Source organism: Varanus komodoensis, unplaced genomic scaffold, assembly GCF_004798865.1.
Source record: "Varanus komodoensis strain SLA01 unplaced genomic scaffold, ASM479886v1 scaffold11, whole genome shotgun sequence".
Taxonomy (NCBI): Eukaryota; Metazoa; Chordata; class Lepidosauria; order Squamata; family Varanidae; genus Varanus; species Varanus komodoensis.
Window position 1 is genome coordinate 29,066,882 of NW_025335317.1, and position 19,761 is coordinate 29,086,642.

A 19,761-nucleotide genomic window follows, 5' to 3' on the forward strand; every position below is an offset into this window, starting at 1 on the left:
AGCAGGATTTCGAAGAGGGAGAGGAACTAGAGATCAAATTGCCAACATACGCTGGATCATGGAGAAAGCTAGGGAGTTCCAGAAAAACATCTACTTCTGCTTCAGTGACTATGCCTTTGATTGTGTGGATCACAACAAATTGTGGCAAGTTCTTAAAGAGATGGGAGTACCAGACCATCTTATTTGTCTCTTGAGAAACCTATATGCGGGTCAAGAAGCAACAGTGAGAACTGGACACAGAACCACTGATTGGTTCAAAATTGAGAAAGGAGTTCGGCAAGGCTGTATACTGTCGCTCTGCCTATTTAACTTAAATGCAGAGCACATCATAAGAAAGGCAGGGCTAGATGAATCACCAGTTGGAATTAAGATTGCTGGGAGAAATATCAACAACCTCAGATATGCAGATGATACCACTCTAATGGCAGAAAGTGAAGAGGAACTAAAGAGCCTCTTGATGTAGGTGAAGGAGGAGAGTGCAAAAGTTGGCTTGAAACTCAACATTAAGAAAACCAAGATCATGGCATCCGGTCCTCTCACTTCCTGGCAAATAGATGGGGAAGAAATGGAGGTAGTGACAGATTTTATTTTCCTGGGCTCCAAGATCACCGCAGATGGGGCCTGCAGCCAAGAAATTAAAAGACACTTGCTCCTGGAGAGGAGAGCTATGGCAAATCTAGACCACATACTAAAAAGCAGAGACATCACGCTGCCAACAAAAGTGCGTATGGTCAAGGCTATGGTTTTCCCAGTTGCAATGTATGGCTGTGAAAGCTGGACCATAAGGAAGACTGAGCGCCGAAGGATTGGTGCCTTTGAATTGTGGTGCTGGAAGATACTCCTGCAAGTCCCTTGGACCACAAGGTGAACAAACCGGTCAGCCCTAGAGGAGATCAACCCTGAGTGCTCTTTAGAAGGCCAGATCCTGAAGATGAATCTCAAATACTTTGGCCACCTAATGAGAAGGAAGGACTTCCCAGAGAAGAGCCTAATGCTTGGAACAATAGATGGCAAAAGAAGGAGGGGATGGCAGAGAATGAGGTGGCTGGATGTAGTCACTGAAACAGTCGGCATGAGCTTAAGTGGACTCTGGGGGATGGTGGAGGACAGGAAGGCCTGGAGGAATGTTGTCCATGGGGTTGCAATGGGTCGGACACGACTTCACGAGTAACAACAACAATTGTATCTTATTTTCCTCTTAATGAAATGCTGATAACTGCTTTTTCCAAGTTCAGACTTATAGTTTCTCTCCAAACTGATAATCAGCAAGACTATGCAAGACTGCCAGGGTTCTTGCAGAGATCACATGGAGGTGCCAGTTGTATTGTGAGGTTCCTGTACAGGCAGCCACCATAGTTTTTCAGACTGCAGAATCTATTTTATAAGTTGCTATGCTCATAAAATTGTTGCAATCACATGAATAGACCCCATGTAGTGGCACTAATTTCTACAGTCTGTACCTCTACATGATCTCTGCTGGCTTAACAAGAATGGTCGTTTCCCTTGTATAAACCAGACCTGCTGTATACAACTGTGCGGTTCCATCTTCCAGAACTGGAAAATATGTCCCTGACAGGATGCAGGCATTATAGACTATCTCACAGGGATACAGGCTCACATGCTTTTTGGCTAATTCTGTTAAGAAATAAGGATTATATCCTGATGCAAGATGAGAGTGACCATCAGTTATGTAGCTCTTAGCTTTAAAAAGTTTATTATAAGAGCTCTTTTTTACTACATGAGGTGGATAGAGAATGACAAAGTACATTGTACTTCTAAAAACTGATGTTTTTAAAAATTACTGGTTTTGCTCACTGAGTTTTTGGTTTAAAATATACAGTTCCATATTTAAGTTCTAGATAATTGGTACACTCACATTTTTGTCTGCGATTTTTCATACATGCTATGTGAAAAGCAGTCTTCATCCTAAACACATATCAGTCTTACATGTATTTTTATTTATTTGAACTGCCTATCAATTTTTGCAATTTTAAGTATTTATCAGTCACTGATATAACTACAGAAGATTTGAATATCAGCATTTGCCAGTCTCACACCCTCCAGAAGTTCTGGACTTCAGTCCCATCAGTCCCAGCTAATGATCAGGAATGGTCACCAAGGTTGTTCTTGAATTAGTTAAATGTTTGAGCTATGACCCTGTATACATTTCCCTGAGGGTAAGGACCATTAATCTCACCATAACTTAATTCTAGTAGACATGTGCATATTTAACAATTAATGCATATCCATATTCTGTTTCTAATATTATCCAGGAGTACTGCTATTTTAGTAACATTATGTAATGCTCTGGCACGGGGCCTAATTCTTCCTTGGATTCCAAAACCAATTCCTAAACCTGATGAAAAGAAAGTGATGGAAGAAGGACCAACCAAACGAAAAAAGGCTCCTCCAAAAGTATATGAAAAATCAGTCTCTGTTCCAACTTTATCTGTAGATCCAGCTGGGATACACGATATTAAAGCAGCCATTGAGGTACACTTAAAAAAATATGAATAGACTGTATAGATAATGTCTGAGCATAATAACATAAGAGCCATGCTGGATCAGACCAAGAGTCCATGTAGGCCAGCATTCTGTTCACGCAAGAGGCCAACTAGCTGCCTTTAGGAAACCTACAAACAGGACATGGGTGCAACAGCTCCCTCCCGTCCATGTTTCAGAAAGCACAGGCATACTGCCTTTGATGCAGTGTATGAAGAAATATTTTCTTTTGTCTGTCCTGAATCTCCCATGTATTAGTTTCACGGAATGACACCAGGTTCTAGTATTAAAAATGAGAAGGAAAAAATGCTTCTCTCTTCACTTTCTCCATACCATGCATATTTCTGAACAGTCTCTTCTTACTTGCCTTTTTATAAACTGAACAATCATGACTGTTGTAACCTTTACTGATAGGGTGCTTGCCCTTGATCATTTCCTTTGTACTTTTCTGCACTTTTTCCACCATAAAAAGTAAAACAAATGGTTTTACTTTTTATTGGGAGTTCCCCAATGTCAGAGTGAGGTCCTGAAGCAGTGCACCAGGAAACAAAAACAATTCAGTTTGAGGTAGCAGAACTTGTAAACATAGATACATTGAAACAGAGCGAGTCAGGAGGGGCCTCCCAGGCCATCTAGTCACCTGGCTCCACTCAAGACATGCCTATTATGAGCATGTCCAGGAAAAATGCAGCCCTCCAGGGTGAAAAATTTGTGTGCTTCTGATGTATAATAATAGAAGATTATGCATTTCCTCCTCTTCACAGCAAAGACTGTGAAACCAAGATATCAAATTCATGCTAAGGGGATAATGGGAATTTGCACCTCAGGATAATTGGTTTTTAAAGCACACCAATTAATTTAAATTTGTCATAAAGCACAGCTTTAATTTTGGGTGGGAGAACATAGAAAATGTATTAATACTGGATAACATCAGAATAAAGCAGTGCCTTTGTTTATAGTGCCTTTGCATCAATTTTCCTACAACATTTGCACAACATCTCTTTTAGGTTTGTGAATTTGCCATGCATTTGCCTAATGGAAGTGTGCCTGATGAACTGGTGCCTATTGCTATGCGTCAGCAGGTCATTGCAACTTGGGTGAAAGCCAGACAATTGGTTCAGCATCAGATTGGGAGGTGGCATGGATCTGATGAGGAGGTATCAATTCTGTCTCATATGTTGGTAAACCTTGTTTGAAACATGAAAGTGTTGGGAAGTTCATTGTATAAATGTCAGACATTAGTGGTTGTCCCCAAAGCTGTACATTGCATAACTGAAGGATGATGCTTAGTGGCTTCCCATAAGGTTCCAGTTACATCCAGTTACATGCCAAGTTCCCTCCATGCAGCAGCCCATTGTACCCTTCCTGTCCCTTACATTAGACTCTTAAACTACTTTCTCAGTGTACAAAATGGAAATCTAGGGAACTGCCTATAGCGGAAGAACATGCTTTTTCAAATTTGCTGCCTTTTTGCACTGTACCTTGAGTAACAGAGCTCTTTGTGACTGTGCAGCATGGAAATGTAAGTGAACTTTCATTTGGAATGTGCATGCACTTGTGTGCCAGCAAGCATAAGGGTGAATACCTACAATGGGGCAACTCCACCTACTTTGGGCTATGACTTTACCTGCTGCTGTCATGTAGCTCTCAACTTTCTTGCCTGGAGTCAGTACAACCCTGAGGCTGAAAAAAGTTTCCATATCTGCATTATAGGATTCGGCATTCTTTGCTGCACACAACTGTGATACTGCTTCTATTGAGAGCAGTCTTGACATGAGGGACCCTAAATATTTTCTATTACATTTATTTAAAGAACATTCATGCAATGTCAACTCAAACATTAATTAGAAACATTAAATTCTATACAAATACATAGGAACAGAATGAGTTAGAAGGGGCCTCCTGGGCCATCTGGGTCTGCTCATGACATGCCTACCACGTGCATGTCTAGCCTATCCTTGAACACCCTCACCGATGGGGCCTCAACCACCTCCCGTGGAAGCCCATTCCATACCCTTGGAATCCTAACTGTCAGGAAGTGCTTCCTGGCATTCAAAGTGAACCTTGGTTCCTTGAGCTTTGCTCCATTGGAACATGTCCTGCCCTCCTCTGTAGGGGAGAACAGGTCTCTCCCCACCTCCGTGTGACACCCCCTCACATACATGTTTTAGCATACACTTTATCAGCAATTAACTATCGAGTTATTTAATCAATCATTTCCATAATTAATCTAAAAGTACTTTAGAATTTCATAATTATTTCTGGATGTGGTCAATGTGAAGTAGACTAGAGCATTCATTGTGGGGACTCCCTCTTTCTAGAACTCCTTGACTCTTGTTGTTAGCCAGGTGCCAATAATGTTTTGTTTTTGCCACTTGCTGAAGCTATTTTTATTCATACAACCATATCCTAAGTGACCAACCTCAGCTTTAGATAACCCTCGGAGGTAAACACGTATGGATGGATAGGGCCTAAGATGTTCCTTCTTTCATGTCCACACTGCCATTGGTTTGCCTTGTGTAACACCAAAACATGCCAGTCTGTCACTCAGCTGCTTGGCTGTCTGTCAGGAGCCTAATTCTCCTAGGAAATGACATGAAAGTTATCCCTATTGGTTTCCCAGCTGGCTTCCTTGGCACACCTCTTTCTCAGCACAATTTGCTTTTGATCACTGGGGTTAGGAGGAGGGTTGAAACAAGGATAAAGCCTCCCCATACCATCACATCCCATCCCTTGTATCCCAATAACTCTGTGATCTTCTCAGCAATCATGATCGAAGTTACAGGGATGGGGTCATGGGAGAGGGTGAGCTTGTCCATATGTATGAGTGTGGGTAGGTGCAGTTGTGCAGCTGGATGCATAGTAGCATAGTTGTGAGCTCTAGGGAGGTGAAATTGGTGTCTGGAGACCTCAGAGTTAGTGACCCTTTCTGTAAGGGTGGGCAAAACTACAGGCATACTTTTGAATCTGCGGCCTAGTTATCACAAAGTGCAAATGGGGGTACTAAATCTTTGTTTTGACACTATCATTTCAGACTGCAGGTGGGACACACAATGGAATCTTCTTCCACGATATTGTGTTCTTGCACAGAAAATAACATTTTGAGATGATGGTAAAGATAGAGCCCTAGTTTGAGTAATCCAAATATGTCCTATGAATACAGATTACTAAATAATATAAAGTATCTTTTTGTTGAATCAATAGTATGCCTTTCTAGCTGGAAGAACTCTGAATGTTGATGATTCTTCCTATTCAGACTAATGATGAAGGATCCAGTCCCATGGCAAAAGTTTTTACTGGTTTGGAAATGTACTCATGCAATGGTTTGGGTCTCATGGACTTCTCACTTCCCAATTTGGCTCAAGTATGTTCCTTTTTCATGCATATATTAAATCTGTTAATAGAATACACTTTAACTGAAATCTATAATAAATGTATTTCTAAATACATCTGTATTTCTTCTGGATAGCTGAATTTTGATGAGCATTTATTTTCCCTCTGTATGCTGCAACTTGAAAACTAACGTACTGCTTGCACCAGCTGATTAAACAATTTTTTCAATGAGTCATCATCAAATAATATTACAATATTCTAATATCAGTTATTAATAATCAAGGCTTCTCTAGCATTATAACAAAATTGATTGTGTGGCACTCTCAGTGCTGTAACACCAAGACCATGAAATCTAGGCACCTGAAACTTGCCAAGCATACAAAGGGAACCTAGGGGTGTGCACTTTAAGGGGCTGCTTATTTTTTTTAACTTACTAACTTAAACTAATCGAAATGTGCTCATGTGAGTAAAGCCAGCACTAACATTGCCAGTCCCCAGGGACTTAGACTTTCCTAACAACCCCAAGCTTTGCAGTCCATACTGTTTGAGGTTAGGGAGGTGAGTAGGTAAGAGAACAGTTAGGCACTTAGCCTTTTGTGCTGTGGGACAGCCTCCTCCAGGGAGGCTGTAGAGGATCATCACAGCAGGGACCCTGCCTGAGTGTGTCAGCAGGCATGGCTTCATTTAGAGGGACAGGCACAATGTGTCCAATTTGACAGCTGCTAAATAGTTTTTCTGTATCTAATCCATGGCTAATCAATCCACAGAAAGCCATGTCCTTTTGCTAGTAAAATATAAACTCTCAACCAACGTAAGCAGTAGAATAAATGCAACAGAGACAGTGCACTAGGCAACTTACATAATCCAAAAAGCCAGAGAAGCACATTTTTGGCAGCTCTGAGTAGTTTTGACAGTACAGTCTTCACTGAACATCTCAGTGCAGAGCTCTCAGTGGCCTGCTACACATACCTCCCAAAGGTTTGTCATCACACATTTCCAAATAGGCCCACAGCTGCACTGTTTCTGGAATTCTCTAGCATACAGTGCCCTTGGACCATTCTTTACAAGAGTACAGTTTCTGAAATAAGTTAATCTAAAAGTACTAAATGCTAACATTGTGGATTCAGGAATGTATTATTATCCAATCTTATCTGCAGTTGGTGAAAATGGCTTTAGAGTGCAACTGGCCAGACTCACTAGTACAACTCCAGACACTCACCAGACTTACCCATTTTGCACACACTATCCATGATCATGAACTGGTGATGATGTGCTCTCAAAAGATTTTGGAAATGGATGATAATTTGCCTTACAACACTGATACAAAGAAAAAAGAAATGTAAGTAGATGGAAATTATACGTGTTGATTTACGATGAAAATTAACCATGTATAATGCAGATGTAACAGAGCTTATTTCTTGACTATGTATAAGAGATTGATTGTTAAATCAGTTTTATTGATGGTTTGTGGCCTGTTCCATTGCCTGTCCATTGATGTAATTGTTTTTTCTTAATTTTCTGGACTTGCATCCATGTTGGAAAGTGTACACTTGCATACATATGTACTTCTGAATATGTGCATTTGCACAAATCTCTCGCAATCCACATTTTCATGTGTCAACTAAGGGAGAAAGGCACATTTTTAGTTTGGTTTTTTTCATATTTTCTCTACTTTATATGACTAATTATATAGTTACATAGAGTAAAAAAAAAGTCTGAAAGTCTGTGCAACTTAGAAAAAGCCAGTCCACTGTGGAATCTTCAGGTAGGATTGATAGAAACTGAACTTATTTGAAACCACTGTAGTTTTCTCTAGCATCCCCATGTCAGTCAAGATTTCTTGCATTATATCTGCACCAGACCTTGGTGGCCATTTTTTTCTTCCTAGTCTCTGTTGAATAACAGTTTTGTAAATGTATTTTCTTAACACATATTTTTGTAATCTAGATGGTTATATAAAACATATATAATTTGTGAAATATTCTGGCAATTTTATTCTTGTTTCCAGATCTAATTATAGGAAATTATCATTTTATAATTTTATCATTCTTTTACCATTTTTAAATTCACATTTAAAGCAAAAGTTCTTCATGCTGTTTAGAAATATATCTCATTTTTAATTTTTGTACTGAACAGACAATATTGTGGAGTGGCAGGGGTGGAGGAATGGAAACCATGTTTTCAGATGTTTTTTTTCTTCAGAATGTACAAAATAGAACTTTACTGACCCCTAATGGACATAATTATTATGCATTATATTATTCTACCTGCTATATAATTGTGTATAATTTTGTCCCAATGATTTTTTAAAAACAAAACCAGCTGTAGGAAGTTGCAGTCTTCAGTAAAAGACCAGAAAGTTGAAGTGAATGCTTATTTTTCAGCTCATCTCTCCACAAAAGAAAAGATACAGTGACTCACTCATGCTATAACCCAAGGTTTTAAAAAAGCCATGGGTTACTGTTACATGTGAAATGGGCCAACATTTTATCCATTGATTTTGAAGATGTGCCTGTTCTTCACCTGTATTTGTATAATCCGTATTTACGAAAAAAATATGTATAGAAAACATCTGTGTCTGTATAATCTTAACTTCACTGCTGTAGCAAAAGTTAGCTTTCTACTTTGTAAAACTCATGGAATCATAGAATAGTAGAGTTGGACGGGGCCATGAAGGCCATCGAGTCCAACCTCCTGCTGTTGCAGGACACCAAGTTACACCATCCCACTCAGATGGCTATCCAGTTTCACCTTGAATGTGGGAGAACCCATGACCTCTTTAGGCAACTGGTTCTACTGTTGTATTGCTCTGACAGTGAGGAAGCTTTTCTTGATATCTGAATCTGGGTTGTTGCAACTTGAATTGATTATTCCATGTTCTATACTCTGCTATCAGTGAGAAACGATCTTGACTTTCCTCTCTGTGAAAGCCTTCGAGGTACTTATAGAGGGATATCATATGCCCCCTCAGTCTTCTCTTCTCAAGGCTGAACATGCCCAGTTCTCTCTGTCTCTCCTCACAGGGCAGTGTTTTCAAAGCCTGGAGCATTTTTGTTGCTCTCCGCTGGACCCTTTCTAATTTTCCTCCATCTTTCTTAAATCTTGGCTCCCAGAACTGGACACAGTATTCCAGGTGAGATCTGACTAGTGAGGGGTACAGGGGAACTACTACATCTTGTAATTTGGAAGTAATACTTCTGTTAATGCATCCCAAACTAGCACTTGCCCTTTTGGTGACTGCATCACATTGTTGGTTCATGCTTAGCCTATTGCCCACAATTACTCAGAGATCTTTTTCTTGTTCAGTTCTTTTGAGCCACATATTCCCCATCTTGTATCGATGCAGTTGGTTTCTTTTTCCTCGGTGTAGGACTTGGCACTTGTCCTTATTGAATCTCATTGTGTTGCTTTCAGCCCAGTTTTCAAGTTTATCAAGATTGCCCTGAATCTTCATTCTGTCTTCTTTAATATTCTACCCAGTTTTGTATCATCTGCAAATCTGATTCTTTTTCCTTGTGCTTCCTCATCTAAATCATTAATGAAGATGTTGAAGAGCACTGGGCCCAGAACTGAACCCTGTGGCATCCCACTAGTTTCCTCTATACAATTTGAGAAGGTGCCATTGATGAGCACTCTTTGTGTCCAATTTAGCAGCCAATTTTGGATCCACCTAATAGTTTTTCCATCTAGTCCAGTTTTTGCTAATTTGCTCATCAGAATGTCATGTGGCACTATGTCAAAAACTTTGCTAGGTGGATTATGTCCACAGTGATCCCTTTGTCCATTTGGGAGATTACCCAGTCAAAAATGAGATTAATGACAGGATTTATTTTTGATAAATCCATGCTGGCTTCTATTAATCACTGTATTTTCTTCAAGATGCTTGCAGATGGATTATTTAATAATAATATGCTCCAGAATTTGTCCAGGGATTGATGTCAGACTAACTGGCCTATAGATCCCTGGTACATCTTTTTGAAGATAGGGACCACGTTTGCCCTTCTCCAGTCATCTGCCAATTCTCCTGTTTTCCAAGATTTATCAAAGATTTATTGAAGATAATAGGCAACGGTGCTGAGAGTTCCTGCGCTAGCTCTTTTACCACTTTGGGATGGAGTTCATCAGGCCCTGGAGAATTGAAAGTGTTTATTCATTCAGGCCAGGACAGAGAGACTGCAAAACTTAAATCTAGCACTTCAGACTGATATTTAGGCTTTTACAGATGATGTACAGAAATGGTCACATAGTGTTTCTGCCAGAAAACCACTACAGACACTTACGTAAATAGAGAGGAAATTACCCTGTGATTTGAAATATTTCATCTTTTCCCACAGGCAGAATCAAACTGGCCAAATCAGTGGTTATACTTGATAAAATTTAACACTCTGAATTTTAATAGAGTGGATCATGACTATAACAACATTTGAGCTTCTTTAGAAAATAAAGATCACTTGTGGTATTCAGGCTAATCATGAGGAAAAGGTCATGCAGATGTTAGTATGGCGTGAGAATCATTTGCTAAGGCAGTGTGGAGAAAGGAACAGCCCAGGAAGTACCTTGCTATTCTGAGGCCTTCTTCAAACATGTTAGGCTGCAGCCACAGCTTAGAAGATTGAATTCTACATGAATTCACACTACCATTGATGGCTAAACATTGTGTTTCTCACATGTACATTGGCTCCAGCTACAAGAAAAATCATTTCTTGGCTGTAAAATATGGTGTAAAGGTAAATAAGAATAAATTATCCATTGCTGTCAAACAATTGTTTAGTAAACAGAGTTTGCATTTATACATAAAGTACTAGATATAAGGTCAGCTGTGGTTAATAAATATGTTAAATATATTAATTATGCTATACCTTGGGTAGGCAAAATGTTGATCCCCAAATGAGAACTAATATAATGTAGTGGTTAGAGCTCTGGACTGAAGATCCAAATTCTAATTTGCAGTAGGCTGTGAAGCTCACTGAGAGACTTCGTGCCAGTCACTGGCAACATTTTTATCCTTGCAACTGCCAACCTCATGGGGTTGTTGTGAGGATAAAATGGAACAGAAAAGGATCATGTATCCCACCTTGGGTTTCTTGCAGGAGGGAAAAAATGGAGGAATATAAATGTAATAAATGAAATGTTATGGACTTCACCTCTCAAAAGCCTCTGCCAGCATTGTAAGTGGTCAGGCATCCTGGGAATTGATGTCTACAGTATCTGCAGTTGCTTATTCTGCCCAGCTCCACCATTGCTAAATCAAAGCATGGAAGGGATGGGGGTATTCATGTCAAAACAATGGAATAATGAAGAGGAGGAAGCATGGAAATACATGGAATGATGTTGTGGTAACCATGTTAAGAGATTGTATTATGTTTGCCTATACTTTGCCAGTTTTTTCAATCATCACAAATTCATTATTCCTGCATAATGTTGCCTTCCATAATCAGTTTAATCCCCAAATAAGAATAAAACAGATATTTGAGTATTTAATTTAACGCTTTCTCTCATACTTCAGCACTTACCTGTTATAAGAGAATAGAAGCCTGGAGGCTTCCCAACATTTGCAGTTGGTTACTCATAGCAATTTATGAATGTTTTAAACAATGGTGTCATTCTCCGGCCATCTCCCATGACTTTGAAAAATTTGCATAGCTTTTGCGGAGCAAGGAAAATCTGGTATTATTTGAAAATAGTGGTATGAAACAGAATGAAAATGTATTTCTACAATGTATCACAGTGCCATCTTGTGGTTATATCATGGAATATATTTGGAGCAGGGACACAGAAAGAAAATCCTTGTGGGGGAGGGGTAAATCTTGTAAAGGAGCTGATCTTGATCGAACAAAGGAACTGGGTTAAAAGCTGCAGGGTAGAGAAGCTTGATAGCACAAAGTCTGGAATCTAAAATTTCATTCGGTTCAGACAATCTTGTTCTCACAGCATACCACGGAACCTGCTTTTTCAGAGAATGTGAATGCTCTGTGTTGACGGGTATGTTAAAAACCAAGTTATTGGTCCATAATAATAAAAACCGCCTCGAGGCTTTATTGTGATGGGGGCGGCATAGAAATGTTTTAAATAAATAAATAAATAAAAAGTTCAACTCATAAAACTTTGGGCTTTTTATACAGGAATGATTATACATTGAGACAAGAAATGTTGAGCATTGCTGCTTGTACACAAGGAAAGAGTATAATGGAAAATTTAGCTGGCAAAAAACATTTGCGTGTGGCAGCATCAAAATCCTTTGTTGAAAGTGCAAGGTATGTTGTGCTTCCTTGAGCATGGTAAGTTATTTTAAAGCAGATTTCACATTCCTCTGAAATAGCAAAAGTATCAGACGTATACAAAACTTTTGTACTGAAAGATACTGTTAAGTACTTATTAGTGTTCTTAACCTGCATAGATTATTCATATTGGCAATAAGGAAAATAATACTGTATTTCAAAATATAACTGTACTGACTTAATATAAACTATATTAAAATTTATAAATGAATGTGCTGTAAAATGATCTATTGATGTGTTCCTAAATGACTCATCAAATATATTTACTTCTAGACAACTTTCTATCAAGAGACTGAAATGATTTAAACTATTTAGATGAGTGCCTATAGTAGACATTTCATTCTTTGTGGATTCTTAATCACAGTGGATGGGTTCACATGACTGGGAAGGAAAATACACCATCATAGCCTATTTTCCTACTGCACGCATGCCAGTTGCACGTGACTGGATTGCACAATTATCCACATTTTATCACTAGTCAGACCTCACCTGGCATAATGTGTCCAGTTCTGGGCGCTAAGGTTTAAGAAAGATGCAGAAAAATTAGAAAGGGTCCAGAGGAGGGCAACAAATATGATCCAGGGTTTGGAAACACTGCCCTATAAGGAGAGACTGGGAGAACTGGTCATGTTCAGCTTTGAGAAAAGAAGACGTGGGAGGGGGTATGATATCCCTTTATAAGTACCTCAAAAGCCGTCTCTTCTCACTGATGCCAGAGTGTAGGACACAGAATAATCAATTCAAATGTGACCAACCAGATTCAGGCTAGTCATCAGGAAATACAACAGTGGAACCAGCTGCCTAGAGAGGTCGTGGGTTCTCCCACACTAGAAACATTCAAAAAGAAACTGGACAGCCATCTGAGTGGGATGGTGTAACATGGTGTCTGGCAACAGCAGAGCGTTGGACCCAATGGCTTTTATGGCCTCTTCCATCTCTGCTATTCTATGATTTTATGTCAGTCGCATGCATAAATGGAAATAAATAAAATGAATAAATAAATGCAAAACAAAAATTGATAAATCCAGCAGTGAAGACAAATACATATGCCATTCATATCTGTAGGGCAGCTGGCTGGGAACAAGTGTTCCTTGTACCTTAGTCACCATATGTCTTCAGCCAATTTTTCCTGATTTCCACTGTCCACTGCATTTCCACACCTTATTTCCACTGCACACCCCCTTTCTTGGGCACCCCCTGTCCCTTAGCAGATGTTTTTTGGGCAAACAAGGGGATGCAGAGGGGAGGAGAGGATGAGAAATTCCCCCATTAGTGGGCATACTTATGCAAGTGATGTATGTTTTGGGGAAAACTTGCAGCATTGACAGTAAAAGTTCCTATGAATGCTGAATAATTCCTGAAGATTATTATTGTAGTATTTCTAAAAAGAATAAAGAGAAAATGAAAACAATAGATATATATTTACAAAATAATAGAAACTGAGCTGGGTTGCCAACTAAACACAAATCCTGTAAATGGCTTTGGCATATTTCTTAAGAGAAAATGGAAACAAACTCTATGTGTTGGATCCCAACAAGCACATATGTTGTACAAGGGAATGTTCCTTCTCCTATTTCCCCATTGTAGCCCTCTTGCATGCCCCAAAAGCCACTCCCGAAGGTTAGGGAATTATCAGGCATATAATGTCAAACTTCAGGAGCATCCTGTGTTGGTTGTACTGGTGATTCAGATTCCAATTTCAAGTATGAAACTGTTTTTGAAACAGCTCAGACTCCAGCAATGTTTCAAGGTCCTGAGACCCAACCTGAGGTAGCACTGGGGAAGATTAGCCCAAGAGCAGGCAGGGGGACTAGTCAACCTGGCCATGGGAACATTGAGGAATTTCAGCCTGAGGGAGAAAACATCGAAATGGGAAGTTTTTCCCATGGAGAACTCCTGCCTCCTAAAAAAGTAGACCTGGTCACTCGCTGTCATCACTGAAGGGAAGCCCACTTAGGGACGCAACAGGAGAAGTGGAGGCATGGCCATTTTCACAGTGTGCCTCCTCCAGGGCTGAAACCCAGAAGGACTCAAAGAAAGCTTTGGGAAATGAATGGTAAAAAGGGTTCATTTTGTGTCTGCTCAGAGACTCTTGTGTGACAATAAAGATCATTAAGCAAAGAGACACTGGTGAAGTTGATATTACTAGGAGGGAGGGAGGAACACAGATTGCAACACGTAAACATTGTAAACAGTGTAAAAAGTCAGTAAAGTACTCCTGGAGTATTACTGCAATACAAAGCAAGTACAGGTTTTTTCAGGTTCTTTCATTTGGGAAAATATTTGATATATAGCTTAATGTTTTAAACATTGTCCTGCTGTAAAGTATTGAACAGGTGGTATATGTCTCAGAAGGTATGTAGGAACCCCTGTATTGGAAACTATTATGTGGATTTGTCTTTCTGTTAAGAAAGAGTTGTCACTATTCTCAAAGAAAGAAAGGTTTTAGATCTGCATTTGCCCAAGTTTAACCCTGTTAAACTTGAATGAATATCTCTCTATATGTAGCCTTCACTATTTGTAAATGTGCGAAATATATAAATAATGGATTTTGAAAAGTGGCCATACAGTAACAACCAGCAAGAGAGAATGCCTCTTTCACACACCTATTTTCCATGGACCTTTTTTAAAATGTACATGAAAGAAATACTTTTTGTAATGGGATGAATCCCCTTGTACATTCAGAAAATGTGATCTTTAATATTTGCAAGGAGGCCCACAGAATACTGTGTTGGACTCGGTGTAACTGTACCAAGCATTATTTACTATATGCTATACCAGGCCTATGCTTTTTTTGTGTGTTTCGGTACTTTTAGATATGCAGGAGAAGCAGGAAACATTGCTCTTGCTATGATTGCAGCTAGACATTTCTGGAATGCCTGCTTGCCCTTCATTGGCTCTTCAGCAGACAGGCAGCAGCTCAAAATGCCCACTGAAATTATTCTCAAAAGCATCATTAAAGCATCAGAAGCCAAAACCAAGCAGGTAATAAATAAATAAATGGCAAGTAGGAGTGTTTTCACTTCAGAAAGCTCTAAACAGAACAAGCAACCAGAAAGCTAAAAGTTGGATGGTTAATTCATATAAATAGATGGAATTTGTAGATAGATAGCCTGCAGTTGCTGATTCTGTGGCAATAAATAGTGTAGCCGTCCATGCTCATATTGACTTGGGTCCATAGCCTGCATGCCATTTTGTCAAAGCTGTATGACAGTTACAATACTCATGGATTTTACGTCATTCCTTCCTTCCCCAACTGCCCCCATCATTTAGGAAACAGAACATATGTTACATTTGCATCAGTGGCGCACAACAGACTTTCAAAGCAGCAGTTCATCAGATGGACATTTTTTTCCAGGTAAGTTTTCGCTGTTAGGAAGTGGGGGTTGTGGAGTGACTGCATTACTTTTGTAATATTAACACTACAAAATATTGTTAACATTGTATAAACTATTTCAAGGTGCTGATGAGGATCCAACCTTAAGGACATTCTTGTATGTATTATTATTCCAAGTGTATGCTGATAAAAATGATTGGGAAGCAGGTCTCAAAGTGTTAGATGATGCTGTTCAGAACCTTCCTCGAACTAAGCACAGACTGTAAGTTGTTCAGCTTTCTTTGTTTTTGATGTTTTCATATAGATTACTGTAGTTGTGTTGATATTGGATACCTAACCAGGTCTGTGCAATTTCTATTTGTATTCTTTCATACAGAGAAATGTTTTATAGAGTTGGTTCCCCAGTACTCACACAGCACCTCTGTCCAGTGGTACCAGAACGTGATATAAACACATGTAAACCCACAACAGTGGGTGGTGGGCTCTCCCACACTAGAGACATTCAGAAAGAAACTGTACAGCCATCTGAATGGGAAGGTGTAACATGGTGTCCTGCAACAGCAGGGGTTGAACCTGATGGCCTTCATGGCCCCTTCCAACTCTACTGTTCTATGATTCTATGATTCTAATGGCTATGCCCACAACATCCCTTGTTCTGCCTTCCATGTTTCATGATGAGGAGTGGGACTCTATTTGTTTTTACTTGAATACACATAGGTTTCTCTGTGCTGTTGAGGACCTTACTTTTTAATTCAGCATGAATAGGAGCATCCTTCATTTCTCTGTTCAATTCAAGGAGGCTAGGGACTGAGTGTGTGGCCAGCATGAACAGGGATAGGTCCAGTGGGCCCAACACTGTGCCTCTCGCATTTACTGAGATACTCTGTTTGGACATAATAAATGAACAGGGCTAACGGGAGGGAAGTAGGGAGCCCTTGCAAGGGGCTTGATCATAGCCAATGGGGTAAAATTGGTCTTTTAAATGTAGTATTGTGGTGTGGTGATTGCAGTGTTGGACTGGGACCCAGGAAATCTGGGTTCTAGTCTCCACTCAGCCATGGAGCTCACTGGGTGACTTTGGGCCAGTCACTCACTCTCAGTCCAGCCTACCTCAGAGGTTGTTGTGGGGATATATGAAGCAATGAAAACTGCCTGGCAGTTCTCACAAGAGGAAAAAAGCAAGATGTAAATGGAATGTAATAATAGTAGTAGTAGTAGTGTAAGTTTAAATGGGGCAAATGAGATTTTTACAGTAGAATCCTGCTGTAATCTTCTGTCTGCTCAGAAGAAAGATCTATTTAATTCAATTTAGTTCAATTGGATTTACTTCCAGAAAAACGGGTATAGGATTGCAGGCTTAGCATATATCCTTAGCTTTCTGAATAATTTAGCTAAGTAACTCCTCAATGAATACATATTTTTTCAACAAAATCCTGAGTTGCCCATAAAATAAGTTAGTTTATGTAGTTCAAATCTGTTTAATATATTGGACACATTCTAGTACTTTCACAATTTCATCATTGGAAGTGTGGCTTCCAAGTATAAACATGTAGGTTGCAGCATGTCATAACACATGGTAGGTGGATAAGGATGGTGTTGAAAATTAGCCTTGCTATGCATGCATAAGAATAAGAATTGTACTAGAGGTAGCAACTAAAACCATCCCAAAGAAAAAGAAATACAAATAGCTTTACAAATAACTGAAGCAAGAATGGAAGCGAAAGGCAGGGGAGAAAGAGAAAGATACACCCAATTGAATGCAGAATTCCAGAAAACAGCTAGAAGAGATAAGAATGCCTTCGTAAATGAACAGTGCAAAGAAATAGAAGAAAACAATAGAACAGGGAAGACCAGAGACCTGTTCAAGAAAATTGGAGATATGATGGGAACGTTTCATGCAAAGATGGGCATGATAAAGGACCAAAATAGCAGGGACCTAACAAAGGCAGAAGAGATTAAGAAGAGATGACAAGATTACACAGAGGAACTATGCAAGAAAGAGCTTAACATCCCTGATAACCATGATGGGGTGGTTGCTGACCTCGAGCCAGACATCCTGGAATGTGAAGTCAAATGGGCCTTAGGAAGTCTGAGCAACAACAAAGCTAATGGAGGTGACAGTATTCCAGCTGAGCTATTCAAAATCTTACAGGACGATGCAGTAAAAGTGCTACACTAAAAGTGCTATGCCAGCAAATTTGGAAAACTCAACAGTGGTCACAGGATTGGAAAAGGTCAGTTTACATTCCGATCCCAAAGAAGGATAATGCCAAAGAATGTTCAAACTACCGCACCACTGCACTCATTTTATTTATTTATTTATTTATTTAAAACATTTCTATGCCACCCCCATCGCAACAAAGCCTCGGGGCGGCTCACAAAGAATACATAAAACATACATAAATAATAATAATATAGCAATTAAAAGAAGAAAACAACATCAACAACAACAACATTTAAAAACCCCCGGTGCATTCTCAGCTAAAAATTTTAAAATACTAATTAATACAATAATTTAGCAATTAAAATAAGTTTTAAATAAAAAGGTCTTAGCCTGGCGCCGAAAAACCTTTGGTAGAATTCCTTTGGTAATGTTGCTAAGCTGTCATTTGGAAGTTCTATAGCATTCTTGAGTTACGTCACAATGTTCACACTTTTGTCGGTTGGGATTTTTTTTGCATATGTATGAAATGGTACTAATATTTAAGTCATATCATTGGTAATTTGGCATGTTGAGAAATGTATATACTGTCTAGTCAAATAGAAAGAAATGCTTAGGTTGTCTAGTGGTCTGCAAATTTATAATTTGCTTATTTAAAATCGTAGTTAGGCCCCCTTAAGTGTCAGTATGATGATATAGCCGCAAATGTATTGAGCTATGTCAACAGCACAAAAATAGGAAAAAGGCTAAAGTAGTAACATTCGTGCCCATTCTCACATTTCTCTGATAATGGCACCACGATTAATGGTGTAGCATAATGACAGTTTCCTCAGAAGAGCCAGCCAATGTCCTCTTTTACACAGTGGAAACATGTTGGGACACCTCTTGGATAAGGGAGTATTATTAAGCCAATGCAATTTTCCATAATTGCAGTAGGAGGAGTAACTTAACAGCAATTGATATTTTTACTCCATGCAATCATTTGTTGCCTTGTGTTGACATAGACAGAGTCCAACAGGAGTATAGTTATGGTTCTTGGTGTTTGTGTGTCAAATACCCTCAGGCAAGGTAGCTGTAAGGAAGGGGTGAGCTGCTATTATTATTATTATTATTATTATTATTATTATTATTATTATTATTACATTTCTATGCCGCCCCTTGCCGAAGCCTCCGGGGAGCTTACAACACAATAAAATACAATACAATACAAAAATAACAATATAAAATTAAAATTAATAATATAAAATAAATAAAAAATATAAACGATATAAAAGAAGTTAGAAAAGTTAGAAAAGAAAAGAAAAGAAAAGAAAAGAAAAGAAAAGAAAAGAAAAGAAAAGAAGTCACCCTGGCCAGATAAGTAAATATTGTTAACAATTAAAGTGACGTTTAAATAAAAAGGTCTTCACCTGGCGCCGAAAAACAAATAACGAGGGCACCAGGCGGACCTCTCTGGGGAGCACATTCCATAGATTGGGCGCCACCGCAGAGACAGCCCTCCTCCGAGTACCTACCCTCCTAATTTCTTTCACGGATGGTTCCCGGAGAAGGGCCTCTCCCGCAGATCTCAAGGGGCGGTCGGGCATATATGGATGTAAGCGCTCCTTCAGGTAACCAGGTCCCAAGCCTTTTAGGACTCATTTCACATGCTAGCAAAGTTATGCTCAGAATCCTACAAGCTAGGCTCCAGCAATATGTGGACCGAGAACTACCAGAAGTACAGGCAGGGTTTCGAAGAGGGAGAGGAACTAGAGATCATCTTGCCAACATACTCTGGATCATGGGGAAAGCTAGGGAGTTCCAGAAAAACATCAACTTCTGCTTCATTGACTATGCTAAAGCCTCTGATTGTGTGGATCACAACAAATTGTGGCAAGTTCTTAAAAAGATGGGAGTACCAGACCATCTTATTTGTCTCTTGAGAAACCTGTGTGTGGGACAAGAAGCAACAGTGAGAACTGGACATGAAACAACTGATTGCATGGTTCAAAATTGAGAAAGGAGTACAGCAAGGCTGTCTATTGTCACCTTGCCTATTTAACTTATATGCAGAGCACATCATGAGAAAGGCCAGTTTAGATGAATCACAAGTTGGAATTAAGATTGCCAGGAGAAATATCAGCAACCTCAGATATGCAGATGATACCACT

The 19,761-nt window shown here is 39.3% G+C and overlaps 1 protein-coding gene across 1 annotated transcript in view; it reads left to right on the top strand.

Moving 5' to 3' along the window:
- Nucleotides 1–19,761, top strand: part of CFAP46 (cilia and flagella associated protein 46) — a 150,475-nt gene that overhangs the window by 38,094 nt on the left and 92,620 nt on the right. The window contains exons 19-26 of the mRNA XM_044420088.1: nt 2,274–2,493; nt 3,510–3,659; nt 5,759–5,866; nt 6,993–7,174; nt 11,958–12,089; nt 14,930–15,098; nt 15,387–15,471; nt 15,574–15,712. Of these exons, the coding sequence (XP_044276023.1) occupies nt 2,274–2,493; nt 3,510–3,659; nt 5,759–5,866; nt 6,993–7,174; nt 11,958–12,089; nt 14,930–15,098; nt 15,387–15,471; nt 15,574–15,712 (1,185 nt within the window). The remainder of the gene's footprint in view (nt 1–2,273; nt 2,494–3,509; nt 3,660–5,758; nt 5,867–6,992; nt 7,175–11,957; nt 12,090–14,929; nt 15,099–15,386; nt 15,472–15,573; nt 15,713–19,761) is intronic.